The 25,806-nt window shown below is 36.1% G+C and overlaps 3 protein-coding genes across 5 annotated transcripts; 1 reads left to right on the forward strand and 2 right to left on the reverse strand.

The window, feature by feature from the left end:
• Positions 1 to 1,893: 1,893 nt before the first annotated feature.
• On the reverse strand, positions 1,894 to 2,786 carry LOC116170551. 2 transcript variants are annotated; one of them, XM_031487017.1, is made up of 4 exons: positions 2,576 to 2,786; positions 2,451 to 2,528; positions 2,278 to 2,400; positions 1,894 to 2,213 (listed from the first exon to the last, which is right to left on the reverse strand). In XM_031487017.1, the coding sequence occupies exons 1-4, from the start codon at positions 2,640 to 2,642 to the stop codon at positions 1,963 to 1,965; spliced, it is 519 nt and encodes a 172-aa protein (XP_031342877.1). In that variant the 5' UTR covers positions 2,643 to 2,786; the 3' UTR covers positions 1,894 to 1,962. The 2 variants fall into 2 exon arrangements, with proteins under 2 accessions (XP_031342877.1, XP_031342876.1); XM_031487016.1 differs by having other exon boundaries at positions 1,894 to 2,228.
• A 19,072-nt stretch (positions 2,787 to 21,858) lies between these two features.
• On the forward strand, positions 21,859 to 23,078 carry LOC116172116. The gene is made up of 5 exons (XM_031489258.1): positions 21,859 to 22,000; positions 22,120 to 22,290; positions 22,338 to 22,594; positions 22,644 to 22,839; positions 22,888 to 23,078. The coding sequence occupies exons 1-5, from the start codon at positions 21,901 to 21,903 to the stop codon at positions 23,019 to 23,021; spliced, it is 858 nt and encodes a 285-aa protein (XP_031345118.1). The 5' UTR covers positions 21,859 to 21,900; the 3' UTR covers positions 23,022 to 23,078.
• LOC116172115 (putative nuclease HARBI1) lies at positions 21,908 to 24,780 on the reverse strand. Of its 2 annotated transcripts, none has more exons than XM_031489256.1 (4): positions 24,361 to 24,780; positions 24,031 to 24,177; positions 23,689 to 23,977; positions 21,908 to 23,642 (listed from the first exon to the last, which is right to left on the reverse strand). In XM_031489256.1, exons 1-4 carry the CDS (start codon positions 24,627 to 24,629, stop codon positions 23,097 to 23,099), a joined length of 1,251 nt encoding a protein of 416 aa, XP_031345116.1. In that variant the 5' UTR covers positions 24,630 to 24,780; the 3' UTR covers positions 21,908 to 23,096. The 2 variants fall into 2 exon arrangements, with proteins under 2 accessions (XP_031345116.1, XP_031345117.1); XM_031489257.1 differs by having other exon boundaries at positions 23,710 to 23,977; positions 24,361 to 24,779.
• Positions 24,781 to 25,806: the final 1,026 nt, after the last annotated feature.

The raw sequence follows: 25,806 nt of genomic DNA on the forward strand, positions 1-25,806 counted from the left end.
CGGACGCAACAAAAATAATTGAAATATCTTGACGGAAACGATTGCAAACGGCAGATTAATTGCAGCGTTTGTCTACGGTAGCGGCGCGGCGTGTGAAACACAACTCTAGAAATTAAATTAATTACCTTTAGCTTTTGTCTTCAACTTCTTGAGCAACACAAATACTTTCGGCAACGGCAACGGAAACGTTTTTAAATACCGGGTGTTCATCTACAGAGTGATCATAAAAGTCAATTACAAGAGAAGCAAGTAAAGGGAATTAAATAATCCTTTCAGCCGAATTTAGAGTAACTTACTGAATTACTAGATGCTTGCGTATTTGGTAAACTTAATTTCAATTAAAAATAATTGATAGCCGAACAGATAATTTAGCGCGGCTTAATTTTAATTAAATAAAACGCAACGTTAAATTTAATTACGTCGTGTTCCCCAAACCATGCCCCCATACGGCTGCATTTACGCATATCACACCACATAATATTTAATTTCATCAATTAATGATAAGTGAATTTAGCTTGCCTGACTAAGTTACATATTTCTATCCCTAACTGCACTCAACAATGGAACTTTATTGACTGTCCCGTTCTCCTTTTTCATACTCGACCTATTCGTTACATTGACTATCTTCCCAGAGCGCTTTCCTTACAAGTTAAATATCTATTCCGTTTTTATTTATTACCTCCTAAAAACGTGCCCAAGCTTTTTTGTTTATTCAATCAGTCACGTCGCAACCGTGTCAACGAAATATCGTTCGTTTAAACGAAATGACCCATATTAAGATGTAATTTGCATTCCCAAAATAGAAGCCAGTTTGAAACTCCTTCAAAGAAATTATCCTTAGCCTGCCTCTGTTGCTAGGTGCGGCGCATGAGCGGTCAAAGTCGAAATTACTATGACTATGTACATTAGTCGAACAATATTCGTTTAGTATACAAGATGTCGTCGTACAATCGCCCACAATGAACATGACTGTTAAAAAGGAGCATGTCATTTCGCCAATTTTAATTCTAAGTGTAAGTGATTTTTTTAATTTTGTTAATTTCCGACCGCCTGCGTGTGGAGTATTCTGTCGAAGCAAGTTTTCTTTCAAGGATTTTGTTTTAATTTTGGTTCATGTGTATCGGAATAAACTTTTGTCATTGTCAATCTATTGTGTGTTCATTCGAATTCTTTATGCGACCCGGATAGAGTTCTCATGTCAGAGTTTGTGTAATCATCTTGGGAATTGTTGGAAGTTGATCGACGCCACCTGGTCAATATTCGGATGTTTCTGCTAGCAGATGCCGGATGTGTCCGAGGAGATATAAAATTTTAAGTTTCAATTTTGATTTGTTTTGAGATGGACAGGTGTTTTGTGGGTGGTGTATTGACCGCACGCGATTACACACGGCCATATTTAACATACCATAACAATGTTGAATTAATTCCATTCGCAAAATCGTAAACTACAAAAATTTGCTCGAACTGCAATTTAATCAAGTATATGCGATGTATTAAAATTCTAAGTATTCCTCCAATAATTCCTCTAATGATATTTTAGCATTAAAACTTGGTATGTGAGCAATGCAATTCTCGCTTGTGCCATTTTAAATTGCTTTTAGTGAAATTAATTCCCAGGGTGCCCGTTTAAGTGAAAGAATCGAGTGCAGTTTATGTCGCTATATATTACACTTCAAGTCATTTTAATTTTCAGTTATATCGCCCGATGAGCCACGATCTTATTATCCCCATGCAAAGAATTAATCTTTTTGGCTTCTGACGCTCGATTTAATAAATGCGAAGCTCCGATGTAGCATGTTCCTGTTCGCTTACGCAAAGTAAACGTTATCAATTCCGATTTCCCACAAACTAAATAGAGGGATATGAACTGCACATGTTCTTCAAGTTCCATTAGCATATTGCAAGGCGCAATTCAATCTCGCATCTCCTGAATTTTATTTCATCCAATAAATGAGCATTAATTTAAATGTAACACGTGATACATAATGCACAAATTCCAAGAGCTATTAATATCAATTCGACGGTCACAATCCAAAAGGCAATTATGTGGAACACTGGATCGCAGTGCAACTTGAAACTTTGACCAATGTTCAGTTGGGGCACTTTGTATATCCAAACACAACCTAATATGAAGAGCCCAATGGAGAATACCCAACCGAGCCCGATGTAGGTTCCAGGTTTTACTCTACGCACAAATCTTATTGTGATGAAAACTGTTGAAAACAGCCCTGATAATTATATGTCGTAAAGTTCTAACATCACATTTTCCACTTGTACCTCCAATTATTAGATAACCAGCAATGTGGTACTGACGGGGGCAATACGTCATATACACAATGCCCGTGATGAACGTAAAAAGCGCCATTCCGTAAGCGCAAATCAAAACTACTCTGCAAATACCTTAAAATGACACGTTTGTGAATAGCCCTGAGCTACTGGGTATACCTAACTAGGTCCCCATTTCTGAGCGACATAGTCCGAAAGTGCACCCTCCGACTCCGCTATGTTGTACAGGCGACCGCGTGTTCCTACAGAACATCGTGATGGCGAGGAATGTTAGTCATAAATTACCCACCTTGTTCCAAATTGACAGGTTGATCGAACTGATGGTTTACAGCTGTTAATTCTCGTCTATGTGACATTTGAAAAAAAATGTAATGTCACGACGCGTCTAACCTAAAATTGAATTTCCCCAACCGCACCCTTCAATTTACGAAGTGGGCTTTGTGTTTGAATTTCGTCTTGCCTTTATCTTTTAAAGTGCATAATATCTGTAAGTTCATCATAAAACAACTATAATATTCATAGGGTAGTAAATGTGTAATTTGTTTAAGACTTGGCGAGCATCGTTTCATATAATTGGCAATCTCAACCTTTGGGAACCGTGGCGGAAGCGCTGCATTGTATATTCGCTTCACTGTTTCCCTGTGAAAACCATCACGTTCTCTTAAATTTAACTTTAAACTAACTTGCCCGAATGTTTTCGGTAAAATACTGGTCTGCTGTTTATTATAAAAACTGTTGTTTAGTGTTATGTTGTTAGTAGTTTACAAAGCTTCTTCAAGTTTTTTTATGACAATATTACTTATAGATTTTTCATTGTGATCATTAGTTTATTTTGCTCTTTAAGTATATTTAATAAAAAAACAAACGCAAATGTCATGATAAATGTTTTTTTTAAATTTTTGTTTAATTTTGACAAACCAAACCAAAGTTGCTCTACATTTACAAATATCCACGCCCGAACCCAGATTCGAACCAGGGACCCTTAGTACCGCAGTCGAGATTCAATTCAACTGCGTCACACGGGCCGGCAACATGAACATTTTTTTGAAGATGGCACCGAAACAAAGTTTCAACATTAATTTTGATTCCGCAATTTTTCACTTGAATTTACATTTTTGTTTACCAATTTGAGTGTAGGAAATGTGGTTATCTCCAAAAAAGATGCAAATGTAGTACGCAGATTGTCATTTTGAATCATAATAATGGAACCTAAATGTCAGAACTCTACTGATTTGTAAAAATAAAGGGAGCCACCTGTCAATTTTGCAAGTTAGTAGCTTGTTAAGGTGACATTAGAACGATCACGTTTTGTTTGCAACAAATAAAACAATTATACAAGACACGGACACCTTCCGCCATCTTGAATTTAGTGATGCCACAAGACCAGGACCTTTTTTTCAAGGTCAATGTGCATCACAAGTTTTTGACCTGGGAATTTACCCGGTTACGCCACGAGATCACCTCCTTAGGATTTCTCAAGGTCGTGGCCTTGCACTTTGTCTCAAGATCATTGCTTTGTGATTTGACTCAAGACCATAGCCTTTCGTCCACGTTAATGACCTTTGGTCGTAGTCGTAGTTGATGTGCAAGGTGTTAAAACGTCAAAAAACGGATTTTCTCTAAAAAGAGCTTGCAATTTACAATGTTTTTATGTCCGAGGGCATTTTTGGATTTTCAATTTTAGCCTTCATTGTTTTAGTCTAGGCGATAAAGACATCTAACTGGACATTTTGAGGTGGAAAAGAAAAAAATGGTGGAATATGTTCAGTTAGATGTCAGGAATTACATATTAAAAATCCCACCCCCCAGACCCTGTGCTAAAGGCTCCAGCCACCCCACCACCCCCCAGAACCCGTGTTTTCGCCCTTTTTGGCTGATATCTCGCGATCTATGAGGTCTAGATGAAATATTTTTTGCTGAAAATATTTTTCGTGAAATTTCATACAAGGTAGATACTGAAAAGGAAATTCATAAAAGAGGCGAAAATCATCAATTTTCGTGGCTTTTTGCAAATATATCGCGACCTTTAGGGCTAGATGAAATATTTTTGGCTGAAAATGCTCCTCGAGAAATTTCTTACAAGGTAGGTAACTGGGTAACCTTCAACTTTCATGTGTGAGGAAATATTCATTGTAAAATAATGTATTTCTATGTACTTACCATTTATTCACGTAAAACCGTGGTGGCGCCGCGTGACTTTGAGACACCCCAAGGTCATGGGCGCGTGACGTCACAAAATCAAAGGTGGCCTTGTTCTACTGTCAAGATTGCTCCATTTGCGAACAACCCGCCTCACGTTCAAATTGAAATCCCAGAAAAATCCCCATGATAAAAAAAGAAAAGCCCATCCCCGAAGTGGATTGATTGCCCCCGAAGAAAAGAAAAATAGTAAACGACTCAGATGGAACACTGAAACTTACGGCCGTAAGGAATTGTACGTAAGCTTGCGAAGTACCTACCCTTACATTTACATGTAAAATGAAGGATAAATAGAGAAAACATGCAAGATGAGAAAAGATGGACTACTGCTACTGTGAACTGTGCGATTAGCAAACTGGATAAGATTGAAGTTGAAAATGAAGGTATGCAATGGAGCAAATATAAGAAATTGAACTTAACAAATGAAATACAAAAAATCAAGTAACATAAGCAAAACCCAATACAAAAATGAAATTCTCCAAGTGGTCAAGCCTTTTTATCCGATCTTCCATGCACTGCTATCCACCAGTTGACGGAATGCACAGCTTTATTTAAGGTCAGCGATTTAAATTTTCAGTTGAGTAGGTGGCAGCACTATACTCAACTTTCGTAATCATTTTTACGAATAAACAAGGACTCAGTCTTGAAAGACACCTGCCAATGTAGCGATTCTTCTAATCTTTCTAATCAAATTTGTATATATAAAACGAGTTATAACGCGCAAGCTTAGAATGTAGGGCACCTTAAAATACCATGTGCAATTTGAAATCAACACACGCCGCTGATCGGCTAGCTAGCTCCGTTAGCCAAATAGTTAACAGCGTAGAGAGATATGCTCTTACTCAGGGTAGTAGGTATGTGAATTAAAAACTTTGACAACAAATTATTATAAAAGGTTCCAAGTAAATCTCCGCCACTAATACTTACTGGTGCTTCGATTCAAGTCTTTAGGGCGCCACCTAATTCCACAAACGATTTTATCTGCAGTCACCGGAATTAGGAAAGGTGTAGCTTCAGTATAAAAAGAGTGAAGCACAAGAAAAATTATCGTTTATTAATTAAAGAGTATGCAAAATAAAAAAAATGAAATCTTCCAATGAACTTATTAACACAAAATTTAACCCACCAACATCCCCTGAAGTTATGACTAAGCAACGACAAGTACAATTACTAGAAATTAAAATTGAAATGATGTACTATAATCGGTAGCTTGAGGTGTTGAACTTAATCGTAGTAACGAGCTCTTTACCTTACAAGTGATTACTTCTTTAGAGTAATTCGTATTTGATAGTTAAACAGTCCTAAAGATACTAATTACACGTAAAAATTTCCACTTACATATGTGGGTCAAATAAACTGTTCACAGATATTTAGGTCTTAACAAAAGAAAAAAAAAGGTTGAAGGTACGTCGCCGCTAACGATAAATTGTGTCGGCAATTCCACAGGTTCCTGGTGTAACCAAAAATTATTCCTACGGAGACTCCAGGTATATATCTCTCACGATCTACGTTCGGCTGCCGTTCTACGGGATGTTTTACAGTACACTCATCTGCAGTAGGTCGTTTATTTCCCCGGATTCAGCTGAATATTAACCCCCTTGCAAAGACTCTAAAAAGTAACCTAATTACGACTACGTTATAACCCACAATAATGCTAACCTCTTATTCAGAGAGTACACAAAAGAAAAGAACTGAATACGTCCCAAATGACTTCAAAATACTATATGGTCGGTATTTGTTCCCCTACGATAGAAAAAGGAACATCGGTAACCTCAATTCGTGCACAAGAAAACACTTACGATTTGGAATGCTTGAGTTTTCCGTATTAAAAGTCCATTTCGGAAAAAAATTGTAACCAAACGTCCAAAAACAAATTGTCGGCACAACGGGTAATCTTCCGCTAAGTATTAAATCAATTCGACCATTGGAAAATATATCAAACACCCAAATTTCGGAATTTAGCACGACCGATTCTATTGCAGGTTGCTGGAAGACGCCACAAGTTTCGAAATTTTACCCAAGATAGTTATCTCTGACGAATAGTAGAGCAGAATTTGATACATGACCATATACGGTAATTTAATGGTTCACAAGGTCTTATTCTGTGGTTAACAACAAACTAAATGTCCTCTAACGACAAGAAGACAAGTTAAATCGGAGAGGTAAATGCAGAAATGCAAAAGTAACTAGAAATTGGTCGCATTCAATGACTCGAGAAAATTTAGAAAATATACAGGTGGAAATTGAAATATGGACAGAAATATTAATATTATTTTACAACTGCTACAGAGTGGTTTTGCAATTTCCGGAAATTTGAAACTCACGAACTGTATTCGGCATGACAATTTAAACGAATAGGTGCACGATAAAATATCTCTGCGACGTCTATAAACTTCAATTGAACAAAGATTGACATCCATTTCACGGATAAATTAGTGGAGTTATTTTTGTATAGATGTCGCATCAACCACATCGGAGCTAAAGTCACTAAATATAGAAAGTACCGCAACCATCCGCCATTTTTGGGCAAATTTGCTGCCAACTTAAAAAAATTGACAAATAAAATCTGAATAGCTGTCATTTTTTATAACCTAACTTCATAGTACTGTCATGTTTTATAAAAAAATATACAGATATCTCCAAACAGGTGGAACAATCCCTAGCATTAAAGTTACTAGAATCTGGTAACTTCCGCCATTTTTGGGCAAAAATCATGCGTTCTCTCTCTAACACACGAGCCCAATGGATTGCGGTATTTTCTATATTATTTAGTGACTTTAATCGGAGCTACAGTGACTTTATAGAGACAGTGGTGACAATAGAGTGTCTAATTTTTGATTGGTCGTTGAGATCGGCCGCCATTTTGCGTCAAATATCACGTGTTTCCGGTAATAGATATGCTCACGCGCATTCCCGCGCTTCTATAAACGTCACTGGTTGACAAACTTGAAGTACCGGTGCCATGATATTCCTACAAAAAATAGTATCATGACAGATGGCAAAATGACATTAGCGACTTCTGCAGTCAAATGCCAGAGGTAGACGATGAAATATTTGTGTTTCGATGGCCGTGAATTCAGTACCTGATTGTATTTCCGCGTGCAATTAGCATTGGAGGATAAAGGCATCGAAAAATAGCTGAAAACGAATGTGGCGGAACCTAATATGTGTGCCAATGCGGCAGCAATTGAGGATATTGTTATGTAACGCGATACCATATTCGACTGGCAGTGCAATAGCGTTAGACCATATGCAATAGCCCATCGAACAATTTCTATGAGTTGGATTCAGCGAAGAGGGTATGTTGACGAGGCAGAGTAAGACGTTCAATTGAAAGGATGGGTTTCAGAAAGCAGTTGACCATCCACTCAGGCGGAACTGTGGAAGGTGAAAGATATGATGCTGAACCCACTGATGTGTGCTCTGTGGGATGATCAAAAAGTGTTTTCAATTAGACTTAATGGTAGCGAAAATCATAATTATAAGTCTTTTGCTTAGACCAATTATTTTGTAATAAATTGATTGGAGAGGAATTTTGTGTTTTATTTAATAAGTGTAATAATCCCTTCTTCTTGATATTACTGTCTTTTCATTTACTTCACCTGCAAAGTTAGTCAAAATTTTACATTGAATAAATGTTCTTAATTCTGATATTCAGTCCAATTGTTATAAATTTTCATCTAAAAAGGAAAGATGTTCTCATAATTTGTAGGGATTTGTTTCTTAGTAGAAACAACCAAATTCATATTCATATTTACAGTTTTTATATCGCTAATTGTAATAATAAAACGTTTAGAAAATAGTCGTTCACAATGTGAACGCAACCACCGCGGCGACGCCGGTAATTTGACTGCTCCCTATGATATTGCGGTGTACGCCACACATGCCTACGTGTATTGTGTGTTGCCAACTTTTTGACGCAAAATGGCGGCCGAACTCCTATTGTCGCCACTGTCTCTGTAAAGTCACTGTAATCGGAGCGGACGTTTATTTCACGTCTTTTCTATGAATTATTGCAAACGAAATTTACGAGAAATTTACACGCCAAACGGATCCCCAACGAATAAAAATGTAAACTCGGTATGAACATAAATGGCACAAAACCTTGAAAAAGGTTTAGCTTTAGCCTAGCTTAAAATTCATGGCAACCTAACAACCTTTGTCGCCATAATCGTTGGCATGGATTTTATCTAGTGACTTTAGATTTTAAGTTACATTTGCGCCAAGCACTAGGCAGCCTGGCGGTCACCTACTCAACTAAAAATTTAAATTAACACACGAAATCATTGCCGTCGACGATTGTTTGATATGTCGATAGAGTCAAGTTACCAAGTGTTCAAATACTATGAATTATTATTATTAATTTTGATATTACTTTATTATTATATTAAAGAAAACAGTTTAATTAATAGATCCAAGCTACTATAAGAATGAAAAAAAAACTTAATAATTTATGCTGCTTATCCGCTTACATCGAATATTAGATTAACTAATAGCTCCTAATCGTTCATTTTTGATTGATTACCTACAGCATTCATGCGTGTTAATGTCTACCACAGAATGCTTTTTAGTACATTTCGCGTTCTAATCAGTCCACCTTGTGTGCTTTTAGTTCAAGCGCTGAAACATATAAAAGTAAAACTCAAAGTTAACGCAAACAGTCAATTACTTTTAACGACTCCTTAATTGAGATGGGATGGACGTTGATATATGAAGTATAAACGTAATGGCTCAGTTTAGTATTTTTAACACAATAGGTAGGTACGAAGAAGATTCGCGTTCCGAAGATTACTTGAAAGTATAAAAAGTTGTATAAAATGAGAATAACATAAAAATCAGTTCGCGCTTCAAACGTTTTGAAACGAAAATACCGAGATGTTAAAATTGGGATTTCCGTCTGACGTGCTTTGAAACAGCCGAAATTTGCGTATAACAATCGGATTTTGTTGTACAACGCCGATACTAATTCATACGGAGAATCGTAGCCTAGAGGATTTGTGCGACTAAAATTTTCGTTAACCATTTTAGGACGCCCAAAAGGACCGCGCATTAACGTTAATGGTAGACATAAAACCCCGTTTTAATTTGTTTTCTTTAAAACGGAAACGTTAAGGTCTCATTGCCACAAGTTCCCATTAAAAATAACGACTTATTTTGCATTGGATACCTACTGTGTAATATTCCTGCAATGCAGCTGTAGATCAATAATTCACTTTAATAATTGAAGGAATCAATCATCCAAGGATATGTTCAGCACAAACTCGCAAATATTCAATGCACACAGCACACACACCTAGAATAGTCGTTTAAACCATACCGCAGTACCATAGTAATGAGAAGGGAAAGCTGTTATCGAGGCTGTTACATTTTTTCTCATGTTGCGCTATATTTTAGTGTTGTCAATCTGATTGGGTTCACTTAAAAAATCAACCTGAACAACAAAGCAACAAACAAGTATAAATTGTGATAAAGTGCATTGTTTAAAACCGAAATAGCTTATAAATGGTTCCGTTATAAGGTAGTAGCATGCTATAATTATCGATGTTTTCTTTCTTGTTAGATGATTAATGCGGAGACTTCACCAATAGATATGTTTGGTCCATTTTGCCTTTGTGGGTACTTTCCTCCGATAAAGCGTTTTCCAGATATTCGCTCGCAAAGTTTTGACATCACCAATAGATATATTTCTTCCAGACGTCCGATTCGCCCGCCCTTTGTGATTACCCTCCTCCGACAATCTGTTTTTGTGATATAAGGAATTATTTATATCCGATCACAACAAGGAGCCGAGGAGGAAGCTATGATTGGTAGAAATTAATTCCTTTCGTTGAGACCTTTCACTAGAGTACCATCATGAAGGATAATAATAAAACGAGCCCCCCCCCCCCAACCCTCTTTTGATAAGGAGTCAGAAGGTAGGGCAGTAGGTGATAGCAAACAGTTCCTTTTGCTGAGACCTTTAATTAGAATATCATGAAAGAAAATTAATTCCTACCCCCTCCCACTTCCACCCGGTCATTTCGGAAAGGAGTCGCACCAAAAACCAATACATTTCGTGAGACCTTTCATTAGAATACTATGATGGGTACAACCTGTATTCACATCTCCTCACCTCCCACCCCGCTCTCCAATTCACTTTCACTTGGCACCACTAAAGGCGTATGCGTATGCAAATATCTGAGACCAGTTGGTTGTCGCATGTAAAAATTAAGTACGTTTCACATTCAAAAAACATCATCTCAGGAACTCATTCATTGGGGGAGGGGGGACCTTAAAACAGCGAATTTTGATGGCCCTCTGGCCCACCTTCAAGGTATAGGCTACATATAGCTTCCAGGACTCTAGGACCCCTAAAAGAAGTTCAAAACCGCAGACGGACGGACGGACGCACAAAACGCAAACAATAGTACATTTCTTTAATTCTTAAAAAATGCGCTATAAATGTGACTAGTCTTTAAGGTCCACTTAGACGCGGGAATGCAGGAACGTGAACGAAAGTGGAACAAACGCGGGATATATTTGTACAGCGGAATATGCAAGGACTATAACACACGCGAATCCCATATGCATACTTGCTGTAACACGTTCAAACAGATCCCTAGCAACCCTTTGTTATTTTTAGAAGACGGAGTCTGACTAACTAGTCAATGAAATACTGACGTCACTGCATAAGCGGGCATTTAAACCGTGACGTCACGATTTAATAATGTGGTTTTTACTGTGTGACGTCATCTTCGGCCAACTTCGGAAAAAAATTGCTTGCTACTTTTGGTTGCTGCTGTCACACTTTTATTTCACATGTAAATAGAATAGGATCGTAAATTCTGCTTTACGTATGTATATTCGGAATGAGGTAATTGAAATGAGTCATTGTAATAAAATAACCGCAAGGAGAGTTCGTTTAAATACGTCTATTCCTCGGTCTATTCAGTACCGAAGTCGAATTGACAAAAGCCAGTAAAAGATTCGCGCCCACCTTCGTCGTAGTGAGATAAGAGAAACACAATTACAGTAGATACTGAGAGAGGGGATATAAATATAATGGATTCGGGTACAAAATTAAGTAATTCCACGGGCAGCCTTAAACGCCAAACTGCGCTAGTTGTTTTGCGGATTAGAACTGTGCGTTGTCAAGAGAATCGTCTTCGTGGCGATATTTAGAAGAACGAAATTACGCCAAGAGTCAGATATTGACGACAGCCAGCCTACGTCGTACTGCTGAAGAAGATTTTGAGCAGCACGTTCGAGAAGAGAACGAAATAAATATTCAAGAATTTCCACAACAAAAAACAGCGCGTCTGTTTCGTGACCGCCTAGATTTTGATCGGTCCGTGTGCGTCCAACTAACAGGCCATTTCATATCGAAGCATCCACGAAAGCACATCGAGAACTCCTAGTGCATAAACAATTAAGTTATTTATAAACAATTACCTGTGTCGTAGCCGTCTTATCGCAGTTTGCCGAATTCTAGATTTTAAAAATAGCGTTAGACCGTAGGCCACGGTTAGACCCATTGTGACCTACTTGCGATTTGGATTAAGACGTCCACTTACGTATTGCAGTTCGCTCTATTTTTAGTACAGGGTGGTCCAAGTTGGACACTTTCTTATGGGAAAGCCCTTTATTGTAAGAGATTAGAAAAAAAATGGACATATCTGGAGCACAAATTTAAAGAGAAAGATTTGTTTAACGCCCCATAACTTTCTTATTATTAAAGATAATTGAGTTTGGCAAAATCTTTCTTATAGCACTTTTTTATGTTGAATCCATCGCGATACACAGTTTTTATACAGCGTGTTTGGTTTTTCTTATACGACTACATTTTTTCACATGGACCATCCTATATATTTTGGAGTTTTAGAAAAGAGTTTAAATTTCCTAAATTTTGATGTACCACTTATTATATTTATATTAAATATTACTTATTCCTAATATTACATTTTATACATGAAAATATTTTTTTGCAAACATCTGGATTTCGATGGTGAACAAAACACGGCCGGATTGTTTAAAACGACAATTTCTTGATTATCTGCATTATTTATTTATATATTACCTATATTATTTATTTGTTTTTTCACATGAGTTTTCACGTCTTTCGTTTTTTTTGTGTGTTATTTGAATTGAAAAATATTTGGAACGAATAAACATTTCCAAATAACCAAGAAATTGTCATTTTAAACAATTCTGCCATCTTTGTTCGCCATGGGAACCTAGAAGTCTGCAGTAAAAATATTTTAATGCATAAAAAGCAATATTGCACATATTTACTATAAATATAACAAGTGATACGACAAAATTTAGGAAACTTTCGGTGTTTTAAAAAACTCCAAAATAAATAGGGTGGTCTATATCAAAAAATGTAGTTTAGATTCGTATACGAAAAACAAACACCCTGCAAAAAACTGTGAATCGCGATATATTCTATATAAAAAGTCCCCTAAGAAAGAGTTTGCCAAAGTCAATTATCTTTAATAATAAGAAAGTTTTGGCGCATTAACGAAATCGACTAAATTCGAGAAACGCCCCCTGCCGGCCAAATGATTAGAGACAGCTGAATTTTGTGTATGTCAGTGATTTTCTCATTAAAATTGAGCTCCTGACACCTAAGTCCATTTTTTTTCTATCTCTCAAAATAAAGGGTGTTTCCAGAGGAAAGCTTGCTCAGATTTAGCGACCATTTTGAACCAGATCTAAACTCCAAATTGATTGAGCAAATAATTAAGTACCTACTATGATAGCAAAAAGAAGGCAGATTGGTTTGGGCACATCAAAAAATATAGATTAATTGCGTATCTCCATACTAGACAAAAAAAATTATTACGCAGACAGGCGTGTCTTATTTGTGACTCAATTTTCCTTAAATTTCAGTGCAAGTTGCTTGAAATCACGTGCCAAAAACGGCAATTGTTGACCACTTTATCTGAAATGTTTTAACTGAAGATGCTTCTTACAAAAGTGAATTGAAGGCACGTCAAAAAATGGATCGTGCATGCACAGACCCAACTTTCTTAGTTTTTGGCGGATTTTTTCGAAATTAAAAACAAAAGTTGCTTTTAAATAACGGTTTGTTGCCATTTTGGTTAAATGGCTGTTGTTTCTTCTTAGAAGTAAAATTTTACTTCAAAACGATATCGGTAACAACGCAACGTGGCAAGTTCTTCTTTGCATTTTTCTTCTGAGATTAATTCTGAGAAATTAATCCAAAGTTTTTATCATTTATTTTATATCAGAGTTAAATTGACATTTTAATAGGTTTGAATGAGTAGACTAGTGTCTCTAACAGGTAGGGTGGATAAAGTGATCACTTTAAGGACAAGGGTAGATAAAGTGAAACAAATCATTGTGCATTTAATGACATCTGTCATTCTTGTTAAAAATGGACGCGGCGTACGAAATAAAATGAAGTTCCGAGCAGAATACATTATTGTTTCCATGAAAAGCTTGCTATTTTGGACGTTTAAGTTAAATACCAACAGAATTTTCAGGCGTTTTATAGTGGCTTCTGCTATCAAATAAAGTTTTATATTATACACGACAATAGAGGGGAACTAAACATCTCGTGAAAGGTAATTCACTCGATGGTTAAAACATCTTTATCACCTTGTATAATAAATTACTATTAATCTATGGAAACAAACATTTTAATCCAGACATGCGGTACGCCCTCTGCCTACAATCATTCTCCGAATTCCTCTATACTGAATTATTTAAGAATGAAAATGAGATTTTTAACGCGGGATTGTGGACGCGTAACATCAAAGGTAAAATGTAATTTTAAACCGTGTTTGCGAAACCGTAAAATAACAATGTTCGGCATAAACTATATTTTAATGTCGATTTTATCTATATGGAAAGTGCTCAATCCATGAAATTGATCCGCGAGTAAAGTGAATGTAAATGGAAATACCGATAATTCAGTAATTCAAACTTGACGTTCTACACCGCACTCAATACATCCATTGAGGAGCTCCGAATCGAGATAATCTGCAACAAGTTGAAAGCAGTGAGCTAAAATTTGCCTCCCGACAGAATGTTTAAGCCTCGGCATAGAAAGGCGAATTCAAACAAAACGGGAGAACAAAACTTCCCGATTTAATTAAGCTCTAATACTTGCGCATTTTAAACGCTCGAGATCATTCTGAAAAATAGGTTTATATGTTGGCTGAAAATTAAAAAAAAAAATGAAATGATTAGAGAATTTATGTGCGGCCAACAGCATCTCTTGTATTGATTTATCATTTAGTTTATTCGCGAGGATAAGAACGAATTTTGGCTACCAAGTATAATGCACTCAACCACTTAGCAATTACGACTTTATCCAATGACCCTCTCAAATTGCAATTCCCCAAAACGTAGCCAGGCACACGCAATTCGGCCCCATTGATTTTTTTTAGCGGAAACAAAAATGGCCACTACACTTTGACGCGAGATGTCGATCTTTAATTTCGGCCGAGGATAAATGAAAAAGAACTGGAAAACTTTATTACGGGGGTATTTACGACCGAACTTTGTTTAAAATTTACTGCGTAACTTATATATTAATTTATTGACGCGATGCCCGAGGGAAAGTTTATTGGTATCTCCCTTACTTTGTTTACTCAGTTCCGTAATAAAATTTATGTTAAGCTTAATTAATTTAGCAAATAAGTTGAGTGATGTAAAACAAGTCCGTAAATTAATTTATTACTGTTTCGAATAATGGATGTTTCCCAATCCTACGAGATTTTATCGGATGCCTGTTGCCCTGGCAACATCCCTACACTCTATACTGAATTTCAATTGAATGAAGGCGTACGGATGAAACTCTAGCTTAAATTAAAGATTTAAAAATTCCTATGTGCTGCAAATAATACTTCCAGCGTTTAAATGTCAAATTCGATATGTTATGATTAAACTACAGGACCATGCAACTTCAAAAGGCAATTTTTATGGAGGAATTATTTTTTTTGAATATATATTATGTAGCATGGTTGTACTTTAATTCCAATTTGCGAATTTTCAATTTATATTTCCAACAATTTCAGTCTAGTGGAAACGCGGAGGTTTGTGGTAATATTGTAGGTACATTGTTATGCTGTTACCCCAATCTTTAGCGAAATATTATAATAGTCCAGGAGGCAGCGACATTTTTTGTGCATTCATTTCCACAAAGCTGATATTCTGCCATTTTATTGTTTTGGTAGTACAAATAAACAAAACGTTAGTCTACCGAGTCGGCGTTGTTGCCAAACTTTGCAACAATGTTCTGAAATGATGTTGAACTCGAGCGTTTTTGAGTATTTTTTTATTTTCAAACTGACAGAACATTACCAGCCTACTATTCCAACTATTCGTGCTTGCCTTTTTAACATTAAATATAAATATAAATATCTATCAAAATATGACTAAACAACATGCCTCATTTCTACAAGAATGAAAGTTTATACAGTAATTAATTAAAATTAAGTATGGTAATAGTCTACCGAGCTGGAAGCGTTGCTATCACAAGTCTACCACCCACACAAGATGCATAAAAAATTATTCAATTGAACTTATTTCTACAAAGATGAAATTTTTGTTGGAAGAAGTTGATGTCATAAGAAACTAAAAAAAATTGGTCTACCGATCGCGTGATGTTGCTAATAGTCCAGGAGGCAGCGACATTTTTTGTGCACTCATTTCTACAACGCTGATATTCTGCCATTTTATTGTTTTGGTAGTACAAGTAAACAAAACGGTAGTCTACCGCGTCAGCGGTGTTGCCTAAATTTGCAACAATGTTCTGAACATGTTAATAAATTATACAGAGTGGCCCAACGAGAAGTATACAGAGGGCTTTTAGGGTATTAAATTTAGAAATTTCGAAAAATCCTCGAACACGTCAATTTTGTATTCGAGAGAGACAACTTTTGAAATACAAATCACGAACCCAAGTCTTCACCCCCCTACGTAGGGAGCTTAAATTTTTAAATGGAATCCTATGGCAAATGGCACATTATTTGGGTCGGTTAAGTTGGCCCCCCCCCCCCCCCACATTTCGTTATGATATTACTATGTAATAATGCGCTCGATATGCGCTCAAACGCGCCGCTGAAAGTAATTTTTGCGCTGTTAAAGTTTTTGAGATATTTTGAAAAACATTTGGGGGGGTTCAAGTTCAAGCAGCCCCCCCCCCATTATGCAATTTGGTATATCTGATGATTCCAAATTGTGCCTGTAGTTATGCGCTAAACTGCGCCACTGGATTAACATTTTGCGCCACTCCCGTATGGCCATAACGAAAGACAGAAGGTGGGTGGGGCTAAATTGATGGTTTTAAAAAAGTTCACTTTCTTAAACATTCTTAGTGCTATATGTTCCCTTTAGTTATGCGCTCAAATGCGCCGCTGAAAGTAACCTTTGCGCCGTTTAAGCTAAACAAGTTAAAAAGTAATCGTAAACGGTTTGCAAAAAGCGCATTTCCACTTGCATTCATTTCCCATTTGTAAGATGCAACTTCTATAAAATCGTAAAAATCCGGCCACAAATATGAAAGATAGCGTTGCACATGGGCAATCCATTTTTGTCGTGCTACTTCAATGTCAGTTTATGAGAAGAATTTCATTTCAATGCTTTTCTAAATAAGGAAGTTGGAACTGCGCATGCGCAAACCTAAATTTTGAAACTAATGTTAGATTTTCCTTTGTTCCAAGCGCCTAAATATCAAATTTCACTTAAATGCTTCCATAGATAAAAAAGTTAGTACTGCGCATGCGCAAAATAAAATTTTGAAACTGGTGCTAGATTTTCCTTTATTCCAAGTGCCTATGTATCAAATTACATTTAAATTCTTCCATAAATAAAACAGTTGGCACTGCGCATGCGCAAAACCAAATTTTGAAATTGGCGTTTGATTTTCCTTTATCCCAAGTGCCTATGTATCAAAATTCGTTTAAATTCTTCCATAAATAAAAAAGTTGGCACTGCGCATGCGCAAAACCAAATTTTGAAATTGGCGTTTGATTTTCCTTTATTCCAAGTGCCTATGTATCAAATTTCAATCAAATGCTTTTATAAGTAAAAAATTTTGCAATTCGGTTTATAAATGGTCGAGATGCGAAAAGGGCACTGTGAATTTTGAATCGATTCGATTCAACTTTTGGCATTGCCTATTATATGGCTAAAGCTATGCCCATATTGAATTTCATGCAATTCAGTTCATAACTAACGGAGATGTAAAAGTGATCGAACATTTCTAAACAAAGTTATCGTTCACACGGACAGATAGATGGACAGACAGACAAAGGAACAGACGGACAGACCAGCATGCAGACGACAGATAGCAATGCAAAATTATAAACGATCTCTAGGATCGTTAATAAACGGCAAAAGTGTAAAATTATGGAACATGTAAAAACGGTTTTTTGTTTTTTTTACAATAACTTTTTTTGTAAGCGGTACAGAAAAAATTCCTTCCTTGGTACAAGAAATGCGCATTTCCACAAAAATAAAAAAAAATGCGCTATTGTGGCCACTTTGTCCGTCCGTCCGTCCGTCCGGCTGTCCGTCCGTCCGTCCGGCTGTCCGTCCGTCCGTCCGTCCGCTCGTTTTGCGACGCTACTAGTTCTTTATCTTAAGAGCTATTGTTCTACTTTTTTCGCTTTTTGGTTCGTTATGGTGTCGAGTCTTGTACCAAGGAAGGAATTTTTTCTGTACCGCTTACAAAAAAAGTTATTGTAAAAAAAAACAAAAAACCGTTTTTCACATGTTCCATAATTTTACACTTTTGCCGTTTATTAACGATCCTAGAGATCGTTTATAATTTTGCATTGCTATCTGTCGTCTGCCTGTTGGTCTGTCCGTCTGTTTCTTTGTCTGTCTGTCCATCTATCTGTCCGTGTGAACGATAACTTTGTTTAGAAATGTTCGATCGCTTTTACATCTCCGTTAGTTATGAACTGAATTGCATTAAATTCAATATGGGCATAGCTTTAGCCATATAATACGCAATGCCAAAAGTTGAATCGAATCGATTCAAAATTCACATTGCCCTTTTCGCATCTCGACCATTTATAAACCGAATTGCAAACTTTTTTACTTATAAAAGTATTTGAATGAAATTTGATACATAGGCACTTGGGATAAAAGAAAATCAAACGCCAATTTCAAAATTTGGTTTTGCGCATGCGCAGTGCCAACTTTTTTATTTATGGAAGAATTTAAACGAAATTTGATACATAGGCACGTGGAATAAAGGAAAATCAAACGCCAGTTTCAAAATTTGGTTTTGCGCATGCGCAGTGCCAACTGTTTTATTTATGGAAGAATTTAAATGAAATGTGATACATAGGCACTTGGAATAAAGGAAAATCTAACATTAGTTTCAAAATTTAGGTTTGCGCATGCGCAGTTCCAACTTTCTTATTTAGAAAAGCATTGAAATGAAATTCTTCTCATAAATTGAAATTGAAGTAGCACGTCAACAATGGATTGCCCATGTGCAACGCTATCTTTCATATTTGTGGCCGGATTTTTACGATTTTAATAGAAGTTGCATCTTACAATAATGGGAAATGAATGCAAGTGGAAATGCGCTTTATGTAAATCGTTTACGATTACTTTTTAACTTATAGCACCTTGTCCCGAACTCTCCCAAACTGTTCTCACTTTCGTATTTACAATTTCGACCTTGATTTCTAAAGTTTTGTTTAAATTAAATTGGACGTCGATTATCTTAAAAATGTAGCAGCTGTCAATTTTATCTACCTACTACTTCGAACATAGGAGAATTATATTGCATACAAAATCCTATGTTCGCATTAACAAAAAATTCACTGTATATGATCTCCATCAACCGTACTTTCAAATAATCAATCAGGTTAAAGTGCATACTAATTACAATCCCGCGCGATTTATTAATGCTGATGAGTGATGACATTTTGAATTTCTCGCAGAACAAAAAATTAAGGGTTGTTAACTATAATAGACACATATTTCAAAATATCTCAAAAACTATAACAGCGCAAAAGTTAGTTTCAGCGGCGCATTTGAGCGCATAACTAAAGGGAACGTATAGCACTAAGAATGTTTAAAAAAGTGCACTTTTTTAAAACCATCAATTTAGCCCCACCCACCTTCTGTCTTTCGTTATGGCCATACGGTAGTGGCGCAAAATGTTAATCCAGTGGCGCAGTTTAGCGCATAACTACAGGCACAATTTGGAATCATCAGATATACCAAATTGCATAATGGGGGAGGGGGGCTGCGTGAACTTGAACCCCCCCAAATGTTTTTCAAAATATCTCAAAAACTATAACAGCGCAAAAGTTAGTTTCAGCGGCGCATTTGAGCGCATAAGTAAAGGGAACATATAGCACTAAGAATCTTTAAGAAAGTGCACTTTTTTAAAACCATCAATTTAGCCCCACCCACCTTCTGTCTTTCGTTATGGTCATACGGTAGTGGCGCAAAATGTTAATCCAGTGGCGCAGTTTAGCGCATAACTACAGGCACAATTTGGAATCATAAGATGTACCAAATTGCATAATGGGGGGGGCTGCGTGAACTTGAACCCCCCCAAATGTTTTTCAAAATATCTCAAAAACTTTAACAGCGCAAAAATTACTCTCAGCGGCGCGTTTGAGCGCATATCGAGCGCATTATTACAGGGTAATATCATAACGAAATGTTTAATGGGGGGGGGGGGGGGGGGGGGGGGGGGCAACTTAACCGACCCCCGGAAAAGTAACAGGTACGCCAGGAAGGTAGTCTGGTCTGCCTTTGTCATGGAAACTAAAATTTACCAGCATAAAGTGGGCATGAAAATTAAGGTTTCGTGACGATTTTTGGTCAATAAAACATAGATATATAAATACCTAGATACAGCCATCCTTAACAAACGTACCTCGGTTTTTAAAAAACATATCAAAGAAATTTGTACATCTCTCCATTGCCTTCTAACCAAGAAGAAACATGTTCTATCTCTTTTTATTGCATTAACTTCTATGTCGTACGCGAATCGGACGCTTAAAACAAACTTAGCGCGTCCCATAAGTCATGTGACAGTTGACACATTTCACGATCGCGCGAAATCAAATCTAACTAAATGGCCGGTTTATTCACTAAATATTATGTAATTATTGCGTTATCAATGGAATACGAATAACATTAGTGCTTGCCATAATGATAGACGCGTTCATAATTGTTATTCCTGAAATAGTTTTATTACATAGAGCTACGCCATTCAAATTTGGGACTATGTTTACCTTGTTTGGCATGATGTGCTGCAGTGAATTCATTGCTGGCTTACAGAATACCAAAAAAACCGTAAGTAAAGTTTATGTTCAACATTTTAATTTTAATTGCATGGTTTTAGGCGTATTGGTAACGGAGATTAAGTTGCGACAGGAAGTGAATTCGTTTCCAATTATCATTTTGGCCTATATGATGTTGATGCAGTGCGTTTGTATCATGATCACAAAGAAGGATCCGTGCAATATTCTTAGGAAAACGAGATTTATAGACTGTGTGTGCGTGCAATATCAAATTTTGGTCGCTACGCGTCTTGCCTCCCTTTCGGCATATGTTGTACAATCGGTGGGGTTTCTTTTTGAAATTATAGTGCTAATTGTAGTAAGTAAGCTACACGCCGTGTACATTTATTTAAAATAAATACAACATCTTAACAATGATATCCAATTGGTGATAATAATCATTTAGTCAACATTCATTACGTTTGTAAAAGTTCACAATCCGAATCATCATCAGATGAAATTGACAAATCCGAATCATCACTGTCAACTTCAGAAACATCAACCAATATAACTTCTCTTTTAAATTAATCACTTTCCACATGTTCACACACTTTCTTCCAGTTGTCAGCTGTAATTTTTTCAAATTCTTCATTTGCCAGCTTTCTAAATAACATCTTCCATTTTAAATGTAACATTTCTTTGCTGCTATGCAATTTAAATAAATAAAAAGGCGGTTTATTTATGTTGTAAAGTCTCAAATTTGATAATTTTCTGTGTGATTTGTGCTAACAATTTGATTGACAGTTATAATAAATAATGCGAATCTTGCCTTCCATGCTCAGGGTACCTCTATAAAGGATAGCGCTATACGTAATTAATGTGCCGAAAGTGATGGTAATAGATGGTACGTCCTTTTGAACTATGTTGGGGTATGGCTGTATCTATGTATTTACGGTCTATTCAGGGTACGGTCGGAAATTTACTTCAAGTGCTACATTTACTAAAAATACACAAATCTGCGGTTATAAATTTACTGCTATATTACTGAAAATAACATCCTACTTGAATGCACGCATGCGCGAGATTTACTGCAGTTTACTCACTTTACTTCTGAAAAATACCTGGTGTAAACGAAGTAAATGTAAACACGTTTTGAGGTTATATTTTTGTGAAAGTAAAATAGTGTGAATTTTTCTGAAATATGGACATGGAGACGCGAGAATTAGTTTTAGTAGACGTCGAACACAAAAAACAATATAAACTAATGCTGAGTGTTGAAGATCATGCAAGGGCAACACAAGGTATGTTAGTATGTAAACCAAAAAAGATGCATAATTACCTACAATTGTTATGTATTCATATCAATTATATATACAATAATTATGTTACTTTGACTTACTAATATTTCTCTAACTTGTAGACATGGCATTTGCATCTACTTTATTGCAACATGCTGTAATTAATGGAATGCACAATAATGCCACGGAAGATCACACGGATTCAGCTGCTGATGTCGAGGCTGCTGTGCACGATAATCCCACTGAAGGTTACACAGAACCAACTTCGCCACAAAGCGGATACGATACTGATGGTAAGTACACTGATAAGTGAAATATTTATAACAAGATTTGTACTTAGATTTATGCCGTTGGTCCTTTGAAGGAGTAACTTTGTTGTTAAACCTGTATGGAGAAAAACAGGATGTATTAGTGAAGGGGAAGGTGAAACAAAAAGCTTTTTGGAATAGTATTGCCGAATTAATGGCTAAACATGGTTATACGTACACTGCCAGTCAGTGTAAGACAAAACTTGCAACTTTGAAAAGGCAATATAAAAAGGTCAAGGACCATAATAAAGTATCGGGAAATGATAGAAAAGATTGGCCGTATTTGGAAGTAAGTATTTTGTATGGATACACATAAATATTTATGGTATTATAATTAGGCAATGGATGAAATATTTTCTTCTCAACCATGGTTAGTACCAGTTTCTTTAGCCAGTAGTAGTAGTGCGAGCGTAAATAGTGCTGCCAGTAGTAGCTCTACCAGTACATCAATTACACCTTCTACCTCAGCAACATGTGCAATAGCGAACAAAAATTCACCAAAAACGGAGGGGAAGAAAAAACAATCACCAAAAAGTATGAACTCATAAATTTAAATGTTTTATTTTTTATTTCGCTTTGTAGAGAATAGAAAATTGGTGGACATTTTAAACAAGTTGCGAGAAGATAAAGAAAAGCATCATAAAGAAAGAATGGAGAAAAGTACAGAAGCATTAAGTTTATTACGCACACTTGTTGATAACATTTCGAAAAAGTAATGATACTAATACCTAATTATTTTTATTAATGTATAATAAATTTATTTTCATTCGTATCCTCGTTATTTGTAAAAATCATGCACCAATTTGCATAGGTAATTCAGCAGCGATTACATCCCGTTTTCTTATGGCTACATCTCTTCCTCCACCATCCGGTTCTCGTGTTGCCAGTATTTCCACAGCACTTGCATTATTTGAAATAGCTACAGCTAATGGTTGAAATTGGTCTTGTTTTAAAAGGCAGATATTGTGAAGAATGCAACACGTTATGATGTACTTTGGTATAAGATCTTCTCGTGTCATTGGTAGAGTATCTAACAATCTCCGCATTCTGCCTTTGAGAAGTCCAAATGCCCTTTCGATTGCCATTCTTGTAGATGAGTGACACATGTTAAAATTTTTTTGTATGTCTGTTAAATGACCATTGTCTTTAAATGGTACCATAAGATGCTTATGCAACTTATATGCTGCGTCTCCCAAAATGTGTACATCATCTGGAAATTGTGTGTCATTTCTAAAAAATTCTGGTAAATCCGAGTTTTGGAATACTCGCTGATCATGGACAGCTCCCGGATATCCAGTGAAACAATGAATAAACATTCCATTTTCGTTACAGACGGCCTACAATAAAAGTAGTAAGCTAACAGCTAACTACACAAGCATGTACCTGCAGAAAATAACTACCTACCTGTAATTGCATTGAATGATACCCTTTTCGATTCACATAAGCTTCTGCATTATTCTTAGGAGCAGTTATGCTAATATGGGTGCCATCAATTGCACCTATAACATTTGGAAAGCCTTTTACAGCTCGAAATACTCTTATACTTGTTTCCATTTCATCTGCTATTGGCCATTTTATAAATGTATGTACATGATCATACAACGCTTTTACTACTCTTCTTACGGAGATAACGGCAGTTGCTTTTCCGACATTAAAACGATCCGATACAGATCTATTAAAAGGTCATTGAAAATAGGTAGATAAAAGTAGAAACTGTAGACCCACCTATAGGAATCAGGTGTTCCAAGAATCCACAACGTAAGCAGCAATTGTGTTTCTGGGGATACACTTGGTCGTCCAGGTTTGACCACGTTTTCACTAATTTTTGGTCCAATTAAAGACAAAATAAAGTCAAATGTTTTTCGTTGCATTCTACAAATATTACAATTAGTGACTTAATACTTTAATTGACCTTATTCTTATTGTATAGTAGGCTAACAACGACCCACTATACAAACACAGACAGCCGTGCTGTACCAGAGGCTTACTTGGGATTTGAAACCCCAGAACCCTTGTAACACACAGTTTGAACTAACTATATAACTCCATACCTACCTAAAATGTGATTGGAATTGATCATCTGAATATAAATGAACCACATTTTCCACATAATGTTCAATTCTCGTTAAACGAGTGGAATCACTCACATTCATCAAATGTGTTAATACTAGAAATTCATCATCATCAGAACTTGAATCGTCCAAAATACTCAAAATATTATTAACAATTAAAGGAACTATACTTTCAGAATCCATTGTGGCAATAAGGCAATATACACAATAGAGAATAATTGAGGTTAAGTAGGTATCAGTTGTCAAAAGCATATAATTGCAAAACAAGCGGTCGAAAATTATTACAGCATCTTCAGTATTTTGAGTAAAATTTAATAAATAACCGCTTTACTGCGATTGCATTACTTTAATTACTGATACTTTTTGAAGTAAATTTCCGACCGTACCCTCAGTATATCTTCCGTTGCACGTCATTCCCTGAAGAAAACGACGTACCAACGTAAACTTACTTTCGTTTATTAGGCAACACATTAAGCATGTAGTTTATTTTAGCCGCAACAATTGGTAGCATTTCGCTATGTTGTCGCATTTAAATTTGTAAATTTGACAGGTTGCTTTTGGTTTACTTTTCGTTTGATTTGATTTTGATTATTTTCTACGTCTTTCGCTGTGCATTGGTTTGAAGAGAAATTACTGAAGAATTTAGATAACCCGTTAGTAATTGTGTTCGATAACGGGAAAACAAACAACATTAAAGTGTGGTTAGGTGATCATAATGTGCAGTTCTCCGAAAATGATTTTACAGCCGAACTGTTGAAAAGGTTGCACAGTAAGTACGTTCGCAAATTATTTGATGTTATATAAATCTTGTTGATACTTTTAGGAATAAATCAGCTAAAATGTACCGCATAAGGCATTGACCACTTAGCCGAGCAATACGGTTACTTCGTTTTACGATTACCACCCTATCATCGTGTTTTTAATCCTATCGAACATATTTGGGGCATAGCGAAAAATTATTACAATCGACACATTGGTAGAGATGGACGAAGCATTGAAAATTGCATAAACATGTGACAAGAATCACTACAATCGATAACTTCCGAAACGTGGCGCAATTCAGTTAAGGATACGGAAACTGTAATACACGAGTGGTACGAAAGAGAAAAGCAATTAGATCTTGAAAACGTTGCTACTATTATTATAAACTTTGAACACGAAAGCAGTTCCGATGATTCCGATTAATTTGAATATCATCCATCACATCACATAACCTGTAAAATTTTATATTTAGTACCTACTTTCTCTGTAAAAGAGATGCTACATTTGTACAGTTCATAAGTTATTAAAGTATATTGTATGTATATTGTGGTTCCAATTAACGAAATGAATAATAAAAATTATTTTTATTTTATTTAAGGTGTGGATTGTTCACACAAAGAATGCACTCTCTTGTTGACAAGTGACATAACCTAAATCGCTCAAAACT

The sequence above is a fragment of the Photinus pyralis genome, unplaced genomic scaffold (assembly GCF_008802855.1).
Source record: "Photinus pyralis isolate 1611_PpyrPB1 unplaced genomic scaffold, Ppyr1.3 Ppyr1.4_LG5, whole genome shotgun sequence".
Taxonomy (NCBI): domain Eukaryota; kingdom Metazoa; phylum Arthropoda; class Insecta; order Coleoptera; family Lampyridae; genus Photinus; species Photinus pyralis.